The sequence below is a fragment of the Balaenoptera ricei genome, chromosome 10, assembly GCF_028023285.1.
Source record: "Balaenoptera ricei isolate mBalRic1 chromosome 10, mBalRic1.hap2, whole genome shotgun sequence".
Lineage (NCBI taxonomy): Eukaryota > Metazoa > Chordata > Mammalia > Artiodactyla > Balaenopteridae > Balaenoptera > Balaenoptera ricei.
Genome location: NC_082648.1, coordinates 96,934,909 through 96,953,655, shown reverse-complemented (window position 1 = coordinate 96,953,655; position 18,747 = coordinate 96,934,909). Strand labels below are relative to the sequence as shown.

At 48.6% G+C, this 18,747-nt stretch overlaps 1 protein-coding gene across 1 annotated transcript in view; it reads left to right on the top strand.

Annotated features, from left to right (window-relative positions):
* The window catches only part of FAM227A (family with sequence similarity 227 member A), a 67,840-nt gene that overhangs the window by 17,824 nt on the left and 31,269 nt on the right, over positions 1–18,747 (top strand). The window contains 3 exon segments of the mRNA XM_059936975.1: positions 4,084–4,191; positions 8,906–8,957; positions 17,010–17,068. Of these exon segments, the coding sequence (XP_059792958.1) occupies positions 4,084–4,191; positions 8,906–8,957; positions 17,010–17,068 (219 nt within the window).

The window sequence follows — 18,747 nt, the reverse complement described above, 5'->3', positions numbered from 1 at the left end:
AGTCCCTTTTTTTTTTTTCTCTTCTTCTTCTGGGACCCCTATAATTTGAATGTTGGTGCGTTTAATGTTGTCCCAGAGGTCTCTGAGACTGTCCTCAATTCTTTTCATTCTTTTTTCTTTATTCTGCTCTGCAGTAGTTATTTCCACTATTTTATCTTCCAGGTGACTTATCCCTTCTTCTGCCTCAGTTATTCTGCTATTGATTCCTTCCAGAGAATTTTTAATTTCATCTATTGTGTTGTGCATCATTGTTTGTTTACTCTTTAGTTCTTCTATGTCCTTGTTAAACGTTTCTTGTATTTTCTCCATTCTATTTCGAAGATTTTGGATCATCTTTACTATCATTACTCTGAATTCTTTTTCAGGTAGACTGCCTATTTCCTTTTCATTTGTTTGGTCGGGTGGGTTTTTACCTTGCTCCTTCATCTGCTGCGTATTTCTCTGTCTTCTCATTTTGCTTAACTTACTGTGTTTGGGGCCTCCTTTTCTCAGGCTGCAGGTTCATAGTTCCTGTTGTTTTTGATGTCTGCCCCCAGTGGGTAAGGTTGGTTCCATGGCTTGTGTAGGCTTCCTGGTGGAGGGGACTGGTGCCTGTGTTCTGGTGGATGAGGCTGGATCTTATCTTTCTTGTGGTCAGGACCGCGTCTGGTGGTGTGTTTTGGGGTGTCTGTGAACTTATTATGATTTTAGGCAGCCTCTCTGCTAATGGGTGGGGTTGTGTTTTTGTCTTGGTAGTTGTTTGGCATAGGGTGTCCAGCACTGTAGCTTGCTGGTCATTGAGTGGAGCTGGGTCTTAGCATTGAGACAGGGAGAACTTTCGCCATTTGATATTACATGGGGCCAGGAGGTCTCTGGTGGACCAGTGTCCTGAACTCGGCTCTCCCACCTCAGAGGCTCAGGCCTGACACCCAACAGGAGCACCAAGACCCTGTCAGCCACATGGCTCAGAAGAAAAGGGAGAAAAAAGAAAGAAAGAAAGAGAGAGAGAGAGAGAGGGAGGGATGGAGGGAGGGAGAGAAAGAAGGAAGGAAGGAAGGAAGGAAGGAAGGAAAGAAAGAAAGAAAGATAAAGTTATTAAAATAAAAAATAAAAAACTATTATTAAAAATAAAAAAATTTTAAAGTAATAAACTTTTTAAAAAAAGAAAGAAAGAAGAGAGCAACCAAACCAAAAAACAAGTCCACCAATGATAACAAGAGCTAAAAACTATACTAAGAAAAAAACGGACAGACAGAACCCTAGGACAAATGGTAAAAGCAAAGCTATATAGAGAAAATCACACAAAGAAGCGTGCACATACACACTCACAAAAAGAGGAAAAGGAAAAAATATATATATATATATATATATAAAAAGGAAGAGAGCAACCAAATCAATAAACAAATCTACCAATAATAATAAGCTCTAAATACTAAACTAAGATAAACATAAAGCCAGGAACAAATTAGACATAGAAAGCAAACCCCAAGTCTACAGTTGCTCCCGAAGTCCACCATCTCAGTTTTGGGATGATTCGTTGTCTATTCAGGTATTCCACAGATGCAGGTACATCAAGTTGACTGTGGAGATTTAATCTGCTGCTCCTGAGGCTGCTGGGAGAAATTTCCCTTTCTCTTCTTTGTTCGCACAGCTCCTGGAGTTCAGCTTTGGATTTGGCCCAGCTTCTGCATGTAGGTCGCCTGAGGTCATCTGTTCTCCACCCAGATAGGATGGGGTTAAAGGAGCAGCTGATTAGGGGGCTCTGGCTCACTCAGGCCGGGGGGAGGAAGGAGTACGGAATGCGGGGCGAGCCTGCAGGCGGCAGAGGCCGGTGTGTGTTATCCTGGGGAAGTTGTCCCTGGCTCACAGGACCCTGGCAGTGGCGGGCTGCGCAGTCTCCCAGGAGGGGCGGTGTGGAGAGTGACCTGTGCTCGCACACAGGCTTCTTGGTGGCGGCAGCAGCAGCCTTAGCATCTCATGCCCGTCGCTGGGGTCCGCGGTGATAGCTGCGGCTCGCGCCCGTCTCTGGAGCTCGTTTAGGCGGTGCTCTGAATCCCTTCTCCTCGCGCATCCTGAAACAATGGTCTCTTGCCTCTTAGGCAGTTGCAGACTTTTTCCCGGACTCCCTCCCGGCTAGCTGTGGCGCACTAGCCCCCTCAGGCTGTGTTCACGCCGCCAACCCCAGTCCTCTCCCTTGGATCCAACCGAAGCCCGAGCCTCAGCTCCCAGCCCCCGCCCGCCCCGGCGGTCGAGCAGACAAGCCTCTCGGGCTGGTGAGTGCTGCTTGGCGCCGAGCCTCTGTGCGGGAATCTCTCCGCTTTGCCCTCCGCACCCCTGTGGCTGCGCTCTCCTCCGTGGCTCCGAAGCTTCCCCCCTCCGCCACCCGCAGTCTCCACCCTCGAAGGGGCCTCCTAGTGTGTGGAAACCTTTCCTCCTTCACAGCTCCCTCCCACTGGCACAGGTCCCATCCCTATTCTTTTGTCTCTGTTTTTTTCTTTTTTCTTTTGCCCTACCCAGGTACATGGGGAGTTTCTTGCCTTTTGGGAAGTCTTCTGCCAGCATTCAGAAGGTGTTCTATAGTTGTTCCACATGTAGATGTATTTCTGATGTATTTGCGGGGAGGAAGGTGATCTCCACGTCTTACTCCTCTGCCATCTTGAACTATATTCCCTATTTCTTGATAATTCAGTCTTAGTAGGTTGTATGTTTCTAGGAATGTATCTATTTCTCCTAGGTAGTTAGGGAAAGTTTTATATCAGATGCCAACCAAGGGCCAGTCTTGCAAACAGGCTTTTTTAAGGACAGTAGGCTTGAGACTGCTATGTTGACTATTTTCTGCACACCTATTCAGTCCTTTTAACATATGCAGCATCAAAGAAGTCCTAAAGGAAACAAATGGGGGAGCAGGTATTCAGACCCAGGCTGTCCCACTGCAAAGCTAGGTCTTTGACCACCATGCCATCTTGCCTCCCATTCTCTGACTCTTTTCTTTCTGTTCCTTCTTCCTATTCCCCTTTTTGTCCAAGACTGTGCCTCCTTCCCCTAATCCACCCCCAGTAATAAACCTCCTGTCTGCTTTCTTTGTCCAATGAAGACAGCAGCTTTGCATAAGGGCTCAAATTTTTCAAGTAATCTTTGGTCTTTTCCTTCCTAAATCAAATAACTGCGAGAGATAGTGGAATTTCTCTAATATCTGAGGATTCAGGCTCCGAGAAGTCAGGACTCTGAAACAAATGGTTCCCTTAAAAGAAAAGTATTAGCCCCATAAGCATCGCCATTGAATATTTTGGGCAAAGCCATTTCTGGTACTTAGCAAAGTGTAATAGTATGGTTTTTTGTTTGTTTTTATAAATTTATTTATTTATTTATTTTTGGCTGTGTTGGGTCTTTGGTGCTGTGCACAAGCTTCTCATTGAGGTGGCTTCTCTTGTTGCGGAGCACGGGTTCTAGGTGCGCAGGCTTCAGTAGTTGTGGCACGTGGGCTCAGTAGTTGTGGCTTGCGGGCTCTAGAGCACAGGCTCAGTAGTTGTGGCACACAGGCTTAGTTGCTCTGCAGCATGTGGGATCTTCCTGGGCCAGGGCTTGAACCCGTGTCCCTTGCATTGGCAGGCAGATTCTTAACCACTGAGCCACCAGGGAAGCCCAGCGAAGTGTAATAGTATGTTGAACAAACATTTACTAAGTGCCTATTTATTGTGTGCCAGGTCCAATACTAAGCCCTGGAGGTGCAAAGATGAATCAGACCCAGCCCCCGCCTTCAAGGCAGAGGAGATAGACAGGAAAACAAATAATTACTATGCCTTCACATCTGTGTAGCGTGTCACAGGTTCACACGTGTGTGGTGTGATCTGATCCTCACACTCACACTGTCAGGAGGGCAGGGTGGGCATCTCCATTTTCCAGGTGAAGAAACCAAAGTCTCGTAGAGAGGAAGTGGCTCACTCAAGGCTACAAGGCCAGTACTGGGGGGAGGGAGGAGGGATAATGCTGGAAGCCCAGCCTCCCCGGGACCAGCAGGGGCATCTCAGAGGCCTCTGTCTTCCATTTTCTGCCTCCCTTTCTCTTTTGCAGAAGTTTTCACGATCACTCTTGACTCCCTCTTAGGTATATATCCTTGCCCACACAGCTATAATAGCTGGGACTACTCGAAACTGGATCCAGAGAGATTCCGGAGAGAAGAATTAATGTTGCAGAGAAAAAGACTGCTGAAGGGTAAGGTGCCAGCTAGGGACTTCCGTCCCCTCTGTCCCCTGCCACACACCCAGCTACCATCTAGTCCAGGCTGGGAGGGGCCTTAATACTGAAATCCTTAGGCTTGGTTCTCTCTCACGTACCCCATACTACCCTCCAAAATGACTGAAATGTTAATGCTTAGCAACTGTAGAGTCAGCACACCAGAAGTGCTGGGATGTGTGGGAATTTTAAAATAATAGATGTCAGTTATTAGGTGTCTACCATGTGCCAGGCACCAGGTATCCTTTTATATATATATATATATATATATATATATATATATATAAATTTATTTATTTTATTTTTTTATTTTTGGCTGCATTGGGTCTTTGTTGCTGCGTGCGGGCTTTCTCTAGTTGCGGTGAGCAGGGACTACTCTTCGTTGCAGTGCACAGGCTTCTCATTGCGGTGGCTTCTCTTGTTGCGGAGCACAGGCTCTAGACACGGGGGCTTCAGTAGTTGTGGCACATGGGCTCAGTAGTTGTGGGTCACAGGCTCTAGAACGCAGGCTCAGTAGTTGTGGCACACAGGCTTAGTTGCTCTGCGGCATGTGGGATCTTCCCGGACCAGGGCTTGAACCCATGTCCCCTGCATTGGCAGGCGGATTCTCAACCACTGCGCCACCAGGGAAGCCCCAGGTATCCTTTTGATTTAATCCTCACAACGGCCAGCTGAAGTACACATTAAATCCACTTCACAGGTGAGGAAACCAGAGTTCAGAGAAGCAACTTGCCCGAAGCCAACTTTCTTTTCGCAATTAACAGACATGTAAAGAGCGCCACGTGCCAGGCGCTGTGCGAAATAAACACTGGGAACACGGCGTGGAGGCAAGCACAGCCTCCGCTGTGTGGTCTAGTGGGAAATCGAGGTCAGGCAGTTATCCTACAGTGGACTGGGCACTGGTGACGGGTATACAGGGTGCTGAGGCAGCAGGAGGCGGGGGACCCCGTCCAGCCCTGAGAAAGTCAGTAAGTGGCAGGAGAAGCGGAGGACCACTGTGTTCCAGGCAGAGGGGACGGCAAGTGATAAGACCCACAGGCACTGAGGGGACAAAGAGGCAGTCCTCGTGGCAACAGTGAGGCAGTCCCCGTGGCAATAGTGAAAGGACTCTGATGGGCAACCAGCCTGTGGGTGGCTAAACCAGGATTCAGCTCAGGACTGTGAAGCCAGGGCGACGCCTCCTTGGGTTAGGATAAATTTACATCCTCCAGCTGGGGGCTGTCTGCCCCTTTTTTATTTTTTTAGAAATTCATGTTCTTATTGATTGATTGATTGATTGATTGATTGATTGCTGTGTTGGGTCTTCGTTTCTGTGCGAGGGCTTTCTCTAGTTGTGGCAAGCAAGGACCACTCTTCATCGCGTTGCACGGGCCTCTCACTGTCGCGGCCTCTCTTGTTGCGGAGCACAGGCTCCAGACGCGCAGGCTCAGCAATTGTGGCTCACGGGCCCAGTCACTCCGCAGCATGTGGGATCTTCCCAGACCAGGGCTCGAACCCGCGTCCCCTGCACCGCCAGGCAGATTCCCAACCACTGCACCACCAGGGAAGCCCCCTGTCTGCCCCTTTTTATGGGGCACCCCAGGGATGCAGCAAAGCCTCGTCTTTAATGGTCAGTAGGACCCAGGGGGCAGACAACATCTGGCTAATCAAACCCCTGTAGCAACATCTAGGACCCTGTGGAGGGGATAGGAGTGAGGAGAGTTTTTTTTTTTTCTTAAATATGTTGAAAACAGTTCATACTGTCAAAGAGCATGTATCTGAGCACCTAGCAGTAATCTGAATAAAAATAATGCTAATGCACACGTCGTGCTCTGCACCAGCCACTGTTTGACTTGTGTCATTCCCCACCGCAGCTTTATGAGAAATCCTGTCACCTCCATCTTACAGCGAGAACTGAGGTGCAGAGAGGTTTGTGTGCCCAGGGTTTTTCAGCACAGTTGGGGAGCCAGGATTTTGTCCAGATAGGCTAATCAGTCTCCTGCTTCGGTCAGTCTGGCTTCTCTGACTAGGTAAACCATTCCCCTCCCTCAGTCTAATGCCCTCGGGGAAAGCAAGGGTGCTCGGCAGGAAGGAGGGACCTCCCAAGAGGCAGTGCTGTCTCACCGTGGTGAGCTTCCTATCCCTGGGGGGCCCTGGCAGAGCTGCCGCATGCTGCCTAAAAGGTTCCGTGTTGGGTGGGAAGTTGGGTGACGTGTCCCCTAAAGACCCTCTCTCTGAAGCCTGGAAAACTGCAGTTAGGATTGTGGCTAGGTTAAACTAGGGTGGGGGAATTGTCCCCAAGGCCGTGTTAACTTTCGGTAATTCCCTAGGACACACGCAGGACTCAGTGTGTAGTTGTACTCACCGCTGTGATCTATGGCAGCGAAAGGGCACAAAGCACAATCTGCAAAGGGAAAAGACACGTGGAGCAAAGTCCAGTAAAACCAGCACAAGCTTGCAAGAGTCCTTTCCCGCAGAGTCACACAGGACCCACTTTAATTCCCCCAGCGAGTTGTGACAACTCGTGTTACATGTTGCCTGTCAGAGGAGCTCGTTAGGGACCCCAATGCCCAGGGTTTTACTGGGGGCTGATCACATAGGCGCTCCCCTGTGTGATCACATACCCAGATTCCAAACTCCCAGAAGGAAAGTGGGTATTCAGCGTAAACCACATTGTTTGCACAGACAGTTTGGGCACAGTGAGCCACTCTTATCAGTGGTGGGAGCCCTCCCGAAAGCTACATCCCCAGATGCCAATCAAGGGCCAACCTTGCAATCAGGACTTTTCAAGGACAGTAGTCAGGACTGCTGTGTTAACGCTTTTCTGCACAGTTGTGAAGATGGACGTGAAACCATAAGAAGGATGGAAACTCATGGAAATTCAAGAGCTTTCAAGCACAGTAGGACAGGCCAGGAAGAGACTGGAGCTGGGGCGGGTTCCAGATTCTAAGCAGCTCTAAGCATCTAGCAGCCAGCATTTGTAGATGTTCCATTTAGAAGTAAGAAATCAAGAGGAGGATCAGGTCTGTGGAGAAAGGCTATACGTTCAATTTTAGATGATGAGTTTGAGGGAAGGATGGAACATCAGGTGGAGACGTCTAAGACATTGTTGGTGATACGGCTAGGGGAGAGATCAGGGCTGGGACTCCCGACTGAGGATTTATTCAAATAGATGTGTTTGTAGAAATTACCTCTAAATGGGAATATCAAAGAAGGGAGAAGACAAGGAGGCTGAGGTCAGAGCCTTGGGGACCTCCTACACGCAGGAGGCAGCAGAAAGAGAAATCAGAGGCAGGAGGAGCCCAGAAAGAATAGGGCTGTGGCAGCCAAGGTGGGCTATACTGAGGGATGGTCAGTGGTGCCAACTGCTACAGAGTACCACAGAACCAGGCCTAGGAGGAAGCCATGGAATCATGCAGTTAGGTTGTTGGTGATCTTTATATATCGGCTTTATTGAAACCTAATTTACATAACATAAAATTAACCCTTTTGAAATGTGTAATTCAGTGATTTTTAGTGTATTCACATCACCACTAATTCCAATACATTCCCATCATCCCCCTCCAAAAAAAACCCTGTTAGGGAACTTTGAAACAGCTATTAACATCAGGTGGTAAAAGGCGGGGCCCAGATTTCAAGGAAAGTGATACAGAAGAGAAAACAGAGTAGAGAAAGGTGTGCTGGAGGAATTAACAGGGTTGGGGGTAGGAGAGCCACCCTTGTTCGCTCTTAGATGCCAGCTGAAAAGAGCGGAAATAGAATGGGTAGGGGAGGAGGGCAGGGTAGTTCAGCAGCCCCCTCTCCCGTGAGGCCTCCTCCCTGGGGTTGGTTTCCTGGCTCAGGAGGCAGGCTGCTGGGCCTTCACCTCTCTGCCCCACGTGGCTCCCGTGGTGTGGCAAAGACTCGCTGCTCTAAGTGTGGTCCAAGGACCAGCGGCATCGGCGTCTCTCTAGATCGACTAAAGCAGAGCCTGCAGTTTGCAGGGGTCTCCCAGGGATCTGTAAGCACATTCCAGTTTGAGAAGTCCTGGTCCAGGGCACAAGGGAAGAGCATACCTGGCAGCCCTTAGGGAAGAGTATGGCTGCAGTTATCAGCTGGAAATTATAATAGCCACCACTTATTTTTCTAAGCATTTGCAGCTACCAACTCAAAAGGTTTGCTTTCCCAGCAGTCGTCATGGACACACAGGAATTTCAAAGTGAAAAAAAAAAATCTAACCTGGAAATTGTCTTCAAATTTAATGACATTTCAATGAATATTAAATTTAACATCTTAAGAGGTTGATAAATTGTTACTCTTTTAAGTGTTTAGTCCAACATTTATTCATTTCAGTTGTGCAAAGTTCTGAGTTTTTGTTTTTCTTTTGAAGCCAGTGCGTTTTTTGTTTTTTCTTATGGGTTGAGTGCTTGCCCTGTGTACTCTCTGCATACGTCATTTTCTTTAATTGGCTCATCAGCCCTTCAAGGTAGTTAGTATTCACACCCTTTAACAGGATCAGAGATGTTAGGTAATTTGCCCGAGGTCACTCAGCAGGTGGAATAACCGAGAGGCTCTGCTTTGTCTGAGGCCAGTCCTCTTGCTGTTGCTGTCGCCTCCAGGGAGGGGGGCTGTCTCAAAGCTCCTGCTCTGCAGTGTCACCCCCGAGACAAGAAGGAACTGAAGAACTACTTTTTTTCTCTTCCCTAGAAAGAGATTTTTCTTTCCTCATTTCTAGGAGATACTCCGGCCGGAAGTCCCCCCAGAGCAGGAAGGTCTGCTGCCCTCAGGTGAGTGTGAGGCACAGCCCAGACCCCTTGGAGCCCCCTAAGCTTCAGTGACTTCCGGTTGGTTCCGCATCTCTGTACTCCCTGCCCCATTATCTCGGGGAGGGGCCCTGCTACTCCTCCAGATATACATGGATGAGTGGGGCACTAAAGGGTAGCCAGAAATGCAAGGACTGGGGGGAGAGAGGAAAGGAAGCAATCTTCAAGTGTAGGCTGCAGCACAGGTGCTTCTGTATCTTCTCCTCCCCAGTGACCCTCATCTCCAGCCTGAACCTGGCCCTCCTCCCGACACCTCCTTGTTCCTCTCTGCCCAGTTCTTCTTCCCTGCTGCGTAGCGCCCAGCACCACTACTCCTCTCCCTTCCACTCCCAACACCCCAGGCTGAGCTCCCTTCACTAGTGCAGTAGGCTCCTGTCTCCCTCAGGCTCTCATACCCCGCAGTGTTTTCAAAACACAAATCTGATTACATCATCCTGTCACCACCTGGCCCTGCCCTACTCCCCCAGCCCTAAACACCATCCTCTCAGCCCAAATGAAAAACGCCTTCCAAACCTCGGAAAGCTTCCTCCTGCCTTGGGGTAGATGGCCCTGCGGGGCCCTGCCATGTCTGGCCAGCCCTGTTGCCACCCTCCCGGACTCTGGGGCTCCTGCAGCAGGGACCTTTTTCCTTGTAGACACCACACCCCCTACCTATACCTGGCCTCTGGACCTGCCATTCCTTTTGTCCCAGGAAAGATCCCTCCACCGCGGCCCTCACCATTGTCAGCATCTCCTCCCACTGGTAGCTCGAAATCATCCAACGCTACCAACCAAGGCCTATTTTTTTCTGATAAATGTCCAGGCAAACTAAGAATGGGGTCTTCCACTGCCTGTTGTCGTAAATAACACCTTACTGGCACACAGTCACAGCTGCTGGTTGCTTATCGCCTTTGACTCTGTGGCAGAGTTGAGTGGTTGCTATAGAGAATCAGTGGCTTGCAAAGCCGGAAACATTTACTCTCTGGCTCTTTGCAGAAGTTTGTCGTCCCTGTTTCAGGGGACACATACTTATCCTTCCATCCCAGCTGAGGCCCTCGTCCTCAGGGTCGGCTGTCTTGACGCTGGTCTGGATTTGGATCCTTGTCGTCTGTGCTCACATCCCTCTCCTTCAGAGCACTTATGTAGTTATTCGGTCATGACTCTGATCACGGCGCTCTCCCCAGCTACTCTTTGAGCTCTGGACTGACGTCCCATTTCTCGTGCTTCCTTCTTAACAAGTAGCTTATGAGACTTGATCTGCTGTTAGAACAGCCTTCCCCCATTGTTTGGTGCAAAGCTGGGAGTGTTTCCACCCTGGAACCTTCACCAAAAGGATGTTTGGGATGGGTGGAGGTGTGCCTTTCTTCTGTAAAGTGGGATTAAGGGATACTGCCAACACCTGCACATTCTCAGGACGATCACTCACAGAAAACAGTAACTAAGGAAACTTGAGGATCTGGAAATGGGTGTTCTTAGAACCGGCAGTCCCACTATTCCTTGGAAAGTCTTTGTGTCCCCACAGGGGTTGACGATCTCTGCCTAGGAGCCTGGTCTCACGGGTTCAGATTCTAGCTGTGCAGACTTAGACAAGTTACTTAACTCTCCTAAGACTTGGTTTCTGCAGGTGTGAAATAAGCACAGTAACAGCAGTGCTTTCTTCCTGGCACCACGAAGGTTGCAGCACACCGACTGTGCGGCTGGGCTCCCTGTAGATCCACAGCCACACGTCTCAGCTGGGCACTCAGCCCTGCCCGCCTGCGCTACCGCGCTTCCCCAGCCCGTCCAGGCTCCCACTCCTCCAAAGCCTTATTTCACTCTGTTCCCTTTGCAGAATTCTCCGGCTGCAGTCGTCCTTTCCCCCGCGCCCTCCACCCCAGCATCTCCCAGGGAATGTCTTAATTGAGAAATTAGAAGCAGTCAGTAGTAAGGCCCTCGCCTGCCGACCACGAAACAGCCTGCCTCCATCTGTACCTTCGCCGCCCGCCAACCCGGAGCCTGTGGAGGAAGGGCCCTGCCCCCCACTTGTGCTCGGACCTCACCCCCTCGGCTTCCACTCCTGCACTTGGCACCCTCTTTCTTGCATCATCGTTTTCCCCCGCTCTGTTGGATCACGCCCACCGTTGAACAGTCCTGCTCTAGCATCTCTTGCCTTTGCAAAGAAAATCCCCTTTGTCTCTGCACCCCCATTTCTTGCTGCCTTTCCCACAGAATTTCTTGAAAGACTCGTCTGCACCGGCATCTCTTTTCCTCAGCCACTCCAGTGGGTTCCTGCCCTCCGTGTGCCTCTGCACCTGCTCTGGCCAACCTCGCCTGGCCCCTAATCTGTACACTCTTCTGGTCTGTGTCATGTGGTGGGCTGCTCCCATCTTCATTTTGGTGGGGGGGCTGCGTTGGGTCTTTGTTGCTGCACGCGGGCTTTCTCTAGTTGCGGCGAGTGACGGCTACTCTTCGTTGCAGTGCGCGGGCTTCTCATTACAGGGGCTTCTCTTGTGGAGCACGGGCTCTAGGCACACGGGCTTCAGTAGTTGTGGCACATGGGTTCAGTAGTTGTGGCGCACGGGCTTAGTTGCTCCGCGGCATGTGGGATCTTCCCAGACCAGGGCTCAAACCTGTGTCCCCTGCATTGGCAGGCGGATTCCTAACCACTGCGCCACCAGGGAAGTCCCTCCCATCTTCTTGAAATGCCTTTTTCTCTTAGCTTCTACGTTGCCAGACTTTTTCAAGGGTCTTCCTTCCCGGCTGGCTCCCTGTCTCATCAGTCAGCTCTAGCCTGGCTCCTTCCCTTTCTATCTATATATTCTTCCCAGCTGGTCTCATCTGGTCTGGTGGCTTTAAATACCACGCATATGCCAGTAACACCCAAATCTCCCTCCACACCCTGGCCTCGCTCGGGACTTAGGCAGGTCTATCCAACTGCCCTGTTGGCCTCCCTGGGAGGCTCTCAACTTAGCAAGGGGAGGGGAGAGCACTGATTCCCAGCCCCGGCGTCACTCCTCTCCTGGCTCGTGGCAGTAGCCTCTTCCTGGGCTCCTTTCCTTCACTCTTAGCCCCAGCCCAGTCGCCACACAGCGACCAGAGTGACCTTTGACAGACAGACACGAGACGAGGTTGTTCCCTGCTTAAACCTCAGCAGCTTCTCCCGTGGCCTTCAAGTGAACTCCAGACCCCTTAGCCTGACCTGAACCGCCCTGCAGAATCCAGCCACCATCTCTCTCTCTCTCCAGCCTCCTCACTTCCATTCCCTCACTGCACTTCCTTCTGCCTCTGGGGCGCTCCAGGCCTGTGCCCAGTTGCGTCACTAGCTGTCGCCTTTGCCTGGAACGTGCTTTCCTTGGGGCTCCTGAGGGAAGGGCTGGCTCCTTCTTGTCCTTCAGATTCCAGTTTTCTGTCATTGCCTTAGTGGCGTCCCTGGCCCCCCGGCCACTCTCTGTCATCACGCTGCCTATTATGATTCCTCGGACTGTGCTTATCACGCTCTGCTATTCTTCCTGCAGGATTTATATGTTGTTTAGTATCTGTCTCCCCCTATTTGAATGTGAACTCCATGAGAGCAAGACCTCTTTTCCTTTATCCCTGTTCTATCTCAAGCTCCTAGAATAGACCACGTACAAAGAAGACACTCAACAAATATCTCTTGACTTCACAAAGGAGGTCATCTATGTAAACTCTTCACCCTGTGCTTAGTGTATAATGGTGCTCTATAAATGTCAACCTCCAAAAGTATAGACGAAACAGGCACTGTGGAGGGACAGCTGTCACTCCCAGACCGAGATCAAAATATTATTCAGTGTTTTTGCACTGCCTGTCACAACCGTGTCAAGCACATGTATTTTCTTGTACTGGAATACGTAAAATCTTCTGACAGTTATTTCAGAAACCCAGCTAAGAGAGTCAGTTTTCTTCTCCAGAAATAGAAATAATCAAAAGCTTTCCAGCCTTAAAAGCAGCTGAAGTTTTACTGGGCAAACCAGGATGGAGGGAGTCATCAAATTCGTCATGCGGGCAGATCCTCTCTCTTCTTTTTAGCAAACATGCTTTCCCATCTGCTCAAGGAAATAGTTGGCTGTGTTCAAAATGTGCTTTTCAATGGCAGCAATCTGTCTGGGAGTCCACACTTAAGGGGAATGAATGGCAGTCACTTTAAGTCTCTGACCTGTGGTTTGCCCTTCTCCCACTTCGTGTTGAGAATTTGCACAGTGGGAATGAAAAAGCATCTAACGGTATATCTGACTTCTGCCATGAGGCTCAGCTATAAATAAGGGCTCCTAGCTATTAGAGACCGGGTCATTCGTTCATTTAGTAAAATGAGAGAATTGTCAAATAAGACCTTTGTAAAGAGGAATCATCATCAGAGTTCTTATTTGCAAACAACGGAATCTACTCCAGCTACTTTAAACAGGAAGAATGTATTAAAGGGCATTAGTGGTGCACGGCTCCCCAGGATGGGCCAGTGCTTTGGTTTCAAATGCCATGCCACCAAGAACGATGCCCAAACCATACACCCCTGCAAAGGTACGCTAATGTGCGCCGACCGATGGTAGTGGGGACTGATGCTCAAAATTCCACTCTGCTTTCCTTGAAAAGCCAGTTGCCCCTGTCAACAGTCTCTCCAAAAGCTAGAGTCTCGTTGGTTCCCCACTTCCCCACATTGCTCATTTCCAACTTGAAGTCTCAGGCAGGTGCGTTGCCTCTGAGGTCTAGAGCCTAGGTAAAATGTCTGCACCCAGCCACAAAAGAAGCTGGGAGAGCAGCTTAAGTCTTTCACTTCGGGGCCTGGGTCTCATGAACGTGGGGAACATGTGACAAATGACACCCCCAGAAAGTGCCATTTGAGCTGAGAACCAAAGGATGAGAAGGAGTCAGCCATTAGAAGAGTGAATGAAAGAACCTTCCAGGAAAAGGGAACAGCATGTGCAAAGGCCCTGAGGCAAAAAAAATAAAAGGGAGTTGAGATATTCAGGGAACAGAGAGAAGGCCAGTGAGGCTGTAGCCCAGTGTGTGTGTGTGTGGAAGAGGGGCAGGAGTCGAGGCTGGAGAAGTAGCAGGGGCTGGATCTTGCAGAGTTGGGCGGGTCATAGTAAGAAGTATGGATATAATTTCAGTGCTGTGGGAATCCATTGAAATAAGGGGATGACATGATCTGATTTCTATTTTTTAAAAGATCACAATGTCTTCTGAATATGGAGAATATAATTGAGAGGGGGACAGAAGACCAGTTAGGAGGCTTTTGCAGTTGTCTAAGGAAGAGGCAGTGACAGCAGGAGGCAAGAAGCAGAGAGATCTGGAAGGTGTTTTGGAGATGGATATTTCAGCACTTGCTAATGGATTGGCTTTGGGAGTGGGGAGGAGGGGGGAAAATGGGAGGAGTCAAGGATGCGTCCCAGTGTGTGGCTTAAGCAGCTGAAGGTGTGCGGGGGTTTGTGAGATGGAAAGTGAAGGGTCAGGGGTGGGGGAAAACTATCAAGTTCAGTTCTGAACTTGTTAACTTTAAGATGCCTGTGAGAAGTGCAAATGGAGATGTCAAGTAGGTAGTTAAACATGCAAGGCTAGACCAGAGGAGAGGCCAGGGTTAGAGAAAAAACAATTTCTACCCAAGTTTCATGTATTTGTGACAAAATATGGGGACTATGAGTGAGTGACCACCATGGAGCCATAGGCAAAGGCAGAGAGACATACTAGGCTTGGTTCCAGAAGAGCTAAATTTTCCCACCTATCAGTTATATAGCTTTGAGCAAATCTGAACCTCTCTGTTCTTATTTGCAAAATGGGCATCATGACTGGTATTAATTCTTATAGATTCAATCTAGGTTTAGGAGATGTCCCATAAATTGTTGTCTAGCCATGTCCCGTCAGAATGTTTGCTCATTTTAACCAGAATTTTCCCAAGTTCCAGAGCATGGGTACATAAGGGTCATTTAACAATAATGATCCAAATTCCTGCAGCTCATTCCCATACCTGCTAATACCAGATCTGCAAAGCCCACTTCCCTCGCAGACATTCCAGGGCATCCCCAGATTGAATCGCACGTTGGCTCAAAAGCAGGCTTCCCTGCTGCTCTGTCCCATCACAGCTAAGCCCTCAGTGTGCAGAATCTGAGCGGCAGGGTGACACGGGGTGGAATGGTTCCATCTCCTCTGTGCCATGGTAGGAAGGGGGTCCCAGAGGAGTCTTAGTTTACCCCCCAGCCCAGCAATAGTCACCTTGCCTCATACATTCAGAGGGTGGTTGCTGGTCACAACACAAGAGAGTGGGTGGGAAAGGACTTTGGAGAGTCCACCGTGTGCAGATTTTCTTTGCATATATCCTCCTAGTCCTTACAACATCCCTGCATGGTAGGTAATTATTATCTTTATTTGACAAAGGGAGAAATAGACTCAAACTGGTGAAAACTTGCCCCAGGCCACACGGCTGACTTCAGATGACGTCAGGATGCTGTCATTCTGAGCTCTTTCTGCATCATCATGCTGCCTCTCCAACAAATACGAGGGTCTAATAACTTCAGCCAAGCCCATCTCCTTGTGTCTATTCTCTGCTCCACGACAGATCTCTCCGAGGCCTGTTAAGAATGAGCATGATGCTTCACTGTGCCCCGGGAGTGTCTTTTCTCTAACAAATCCGAGTAACCACTTCAACACTATACAAATCAGTAGCTGTTGGACAACCAGCTGCATGGTGGATGGGAAGTCCTTTCAGCTTTCTTCTTCCCATTCAAATATCATATTTATATAAAAGCAAAGTGATGATTGTTGAGGCTGGTGGACTGCTTGTCTGCCACTTGGTGGGCCATCTGTTTAACATTGCCAAACTCCTACTCATCCTTATAGACAGAACAAAAGTGTCTTCTCTCCTTGGAAGCCCTCCAGCTCTGCCCCAGACAGAATCAAGCATTCGCCACTCTGGCTTCCTAGAATACTCTGCTGGTACTGCTGACGATTAACTGTTCCCCAATATTTGTTGTTTCCTCCCTCTATAAAAAAAAGAGAACCTATAAAGATTACATTTCCTCACCTTCCTTACATCTATGTGTAGCCATGTGACTCAGATCCAGTTAATGAGATTTAAGCAGATGTGCCTTGTGGCCGTTTCTGGGAGCCCTCCTTCAAAAAACAGCTCATGTGACTCCTTCGTCTCTTTGTCCTTTTTTCCATTCTGCTGCCTGGAATATGAATGTGATGACTGGAACTCTAGTTGCCATCTTGGACCCTAAGAACAAGGGTCCTATCTTAGGAAAGTTGGAACTGAGCTGGAAGAAGTCGGAGTCCCTAAGGACTTATCACAGCAGAAATAACATATAGACCCTGAATTGCCTACCTTGAGACTATTATGTGGGAGAGAAATTTCTACCTAGTTTGAGCCACTATTAATTTTGAGTCTCTGTCACTCACATACAAACCTAATCCTAAGTTACCTTACCTCTCTAATATGTGGTACTTTCCACACCTTAGCATAATTGTCTGTTTACTATTATCTCGCCTGCTAGACTGGGAGCTCCTCTAAGCAGAAATTAGGTTTCAGGTTCTGCCCAGTGCCAGACACATTAGAAGTTGCTCAATGAAATGTTTCCTGAAGGAAGTGTGGTGAGTGATTGCATAAACAACCGTGCAATGTCAGCGGAGCACACACCACGAGCAGCGACTCAGGCACTTTGCATGCATTAGCTGACTTAATCCCCATAAGAACCCCACGAGGAAACCACGCAATCGAGAGGTTCAGTGACTTGCCCGAGATCACCAGCTGTTGAGTGACAGGGCTGGGACTGGAGCCCCAGTCTGCCTCAGTCCCCAGCTCATGTATTTTCTACATCAGCCACTGCTCTCCCCCATGCTCCCAGGATGGAGGGCTGAGTTGTTGAGCTGTGCCTGAAATGTCTCCCTCTACGTATTCCTTTGTTGAGAACAATGACAAATATCTAGGAAACTGCACGTATACTTTTTGTCTTCCTCTCACTACCAGTTTTACTAAATTTGTTTTCTGTGTTTTTGTTTTTTGTTTTTTCCTCTCTTGGCATCTTCTGATATGAATTCAACCAATGAGAGAACCTCTTTTGCCCAGAAGAATTCAATGGATGGCTCACAAATACAGAATACCTCAAAAGGTACATTAACCACCTAAAGGGGAAATGTAGGCTTTTGATTTAGTTATCATCTCCAAAACCGTAGTTTCTTGGGTTTTTTGGAACCTAATCTGCCACCCTCGTTTGCACCTGTGGTTCTAGCCTTGGGCCTTGACATCAAGCAATATCTTACTGAGGAGACACAATTGTCTTTTCAGTTCAGTTATCACTAGTTAAGTTCCACTTTTGTGATAATGAGTTCAGCACAGTGCTAATATCTTTGGGGAAGAGAGATTGTTGGCAATGGAAGAAAATAAATCTAAGATATGATCACTGCTTCTCTTCCCCATCAGAAACCAGCATTTATTGAGTTAGAAACTGATTTGTACCTGGGTGCTAAGTTACAAAGGTGACTGAGCGACCACACAGGTCAATGCCATTGAAAGAAAACTTTGTTACTCTCAGTTCTAGAAACGGGAGGCGCAGCTCACCACGCAGGACCCTGGGCGGGAGCTCCAGTGTTGGTTAGGAGGCAGAAATTGCTACTGAAAGCTCGGCCTCTCTGGACGCCGGTGTCAAATCCAATCCCGGGTACAGAGTTTTGGGTGAAGTAGAAAAGGATATCTTTATTGCTTTGCCAGGGAAAGGGGGACACACTGGGCTTGTGCCTCATAAAAGCTATGTGTCCCAACCCCAGAGGATTTGATGAGGGGTTTTATAACAGTGGTTCAAAGGTGGGGTCCTGACAAGATTCGGGTGTGTGCAGGGCTCGCCACCCCCCCCCAACCCCACCGTCTTAATCTTGTCTCAGGTGGTCCTTGGCTGCTCCTCCCTTGATTAGCAACTGTTTGAATCCACCCTTTGGAACTCAGGGAAGGTCATGGAGGCTGGGGTCTTGCCTACAAGAAATGGGGGACAAAAGGAGGCCTCCGTGCCTGGGAGCCCCACAGGGCCCCGCTCGGTTTCAAAAGGAGCAACGGCAAAGCACAGGCCACAGCCCTTACTGGGATTTCCTTGGGAAAGGCAAGACACGACAGGGTAAACAATTTAGGATTGGCTATATTGAATAATTCTGGTGGGCTTTGGAGTATAAGGGCTGTCCCTAGTTGTCTGGCACCTGGGCCTGGGCTGATTTAAGTCAGGGGAAATATTGGCTTGGTCTGAGAGTTAGATAAAGGAGGTAGCTCAGAGTATGGGCTGTGGATCATGGAGGAGATGTAAACAACTTTGGCCATTAGTTTGGCCCTGTAATTAACGGATGCCAAATAGACAAGTATAGAACCTAAGAAACCTGAGTTAGAACATAAACACTTAAGTATCATTCTAGACCCTTTCACACATGTCATCAGTATTTGCAAAAAGTTAAGCAATCCTTTTTCTTGATGGAGAAATGGAGAAGTACGTGAATTACATCTCAATAAAGCTGTTAAAAAAACCCAGAACTTGGGGGCCACTCATTGAGAGGTATAGAGGGGATTCCAAATAGAGGTAAATATTTGTGGGAGACTTTGCAAGTCCCCAAAATATCCATATATAGACCTATGAGTCAAAGAGGAAGTATAAAGAGAAATTAGAAAATATTTTGAACTGAGTGAAAAGGAGACCTTTTTACCTAATATGACCATTTAATGCTATAGAGTTCCCTCTGAATTCTAGGCATCCCACAAATGTTCTAGATATAGTATTTTTATCTTTATTCAGTTTGTGTTGTTTCTACTTTG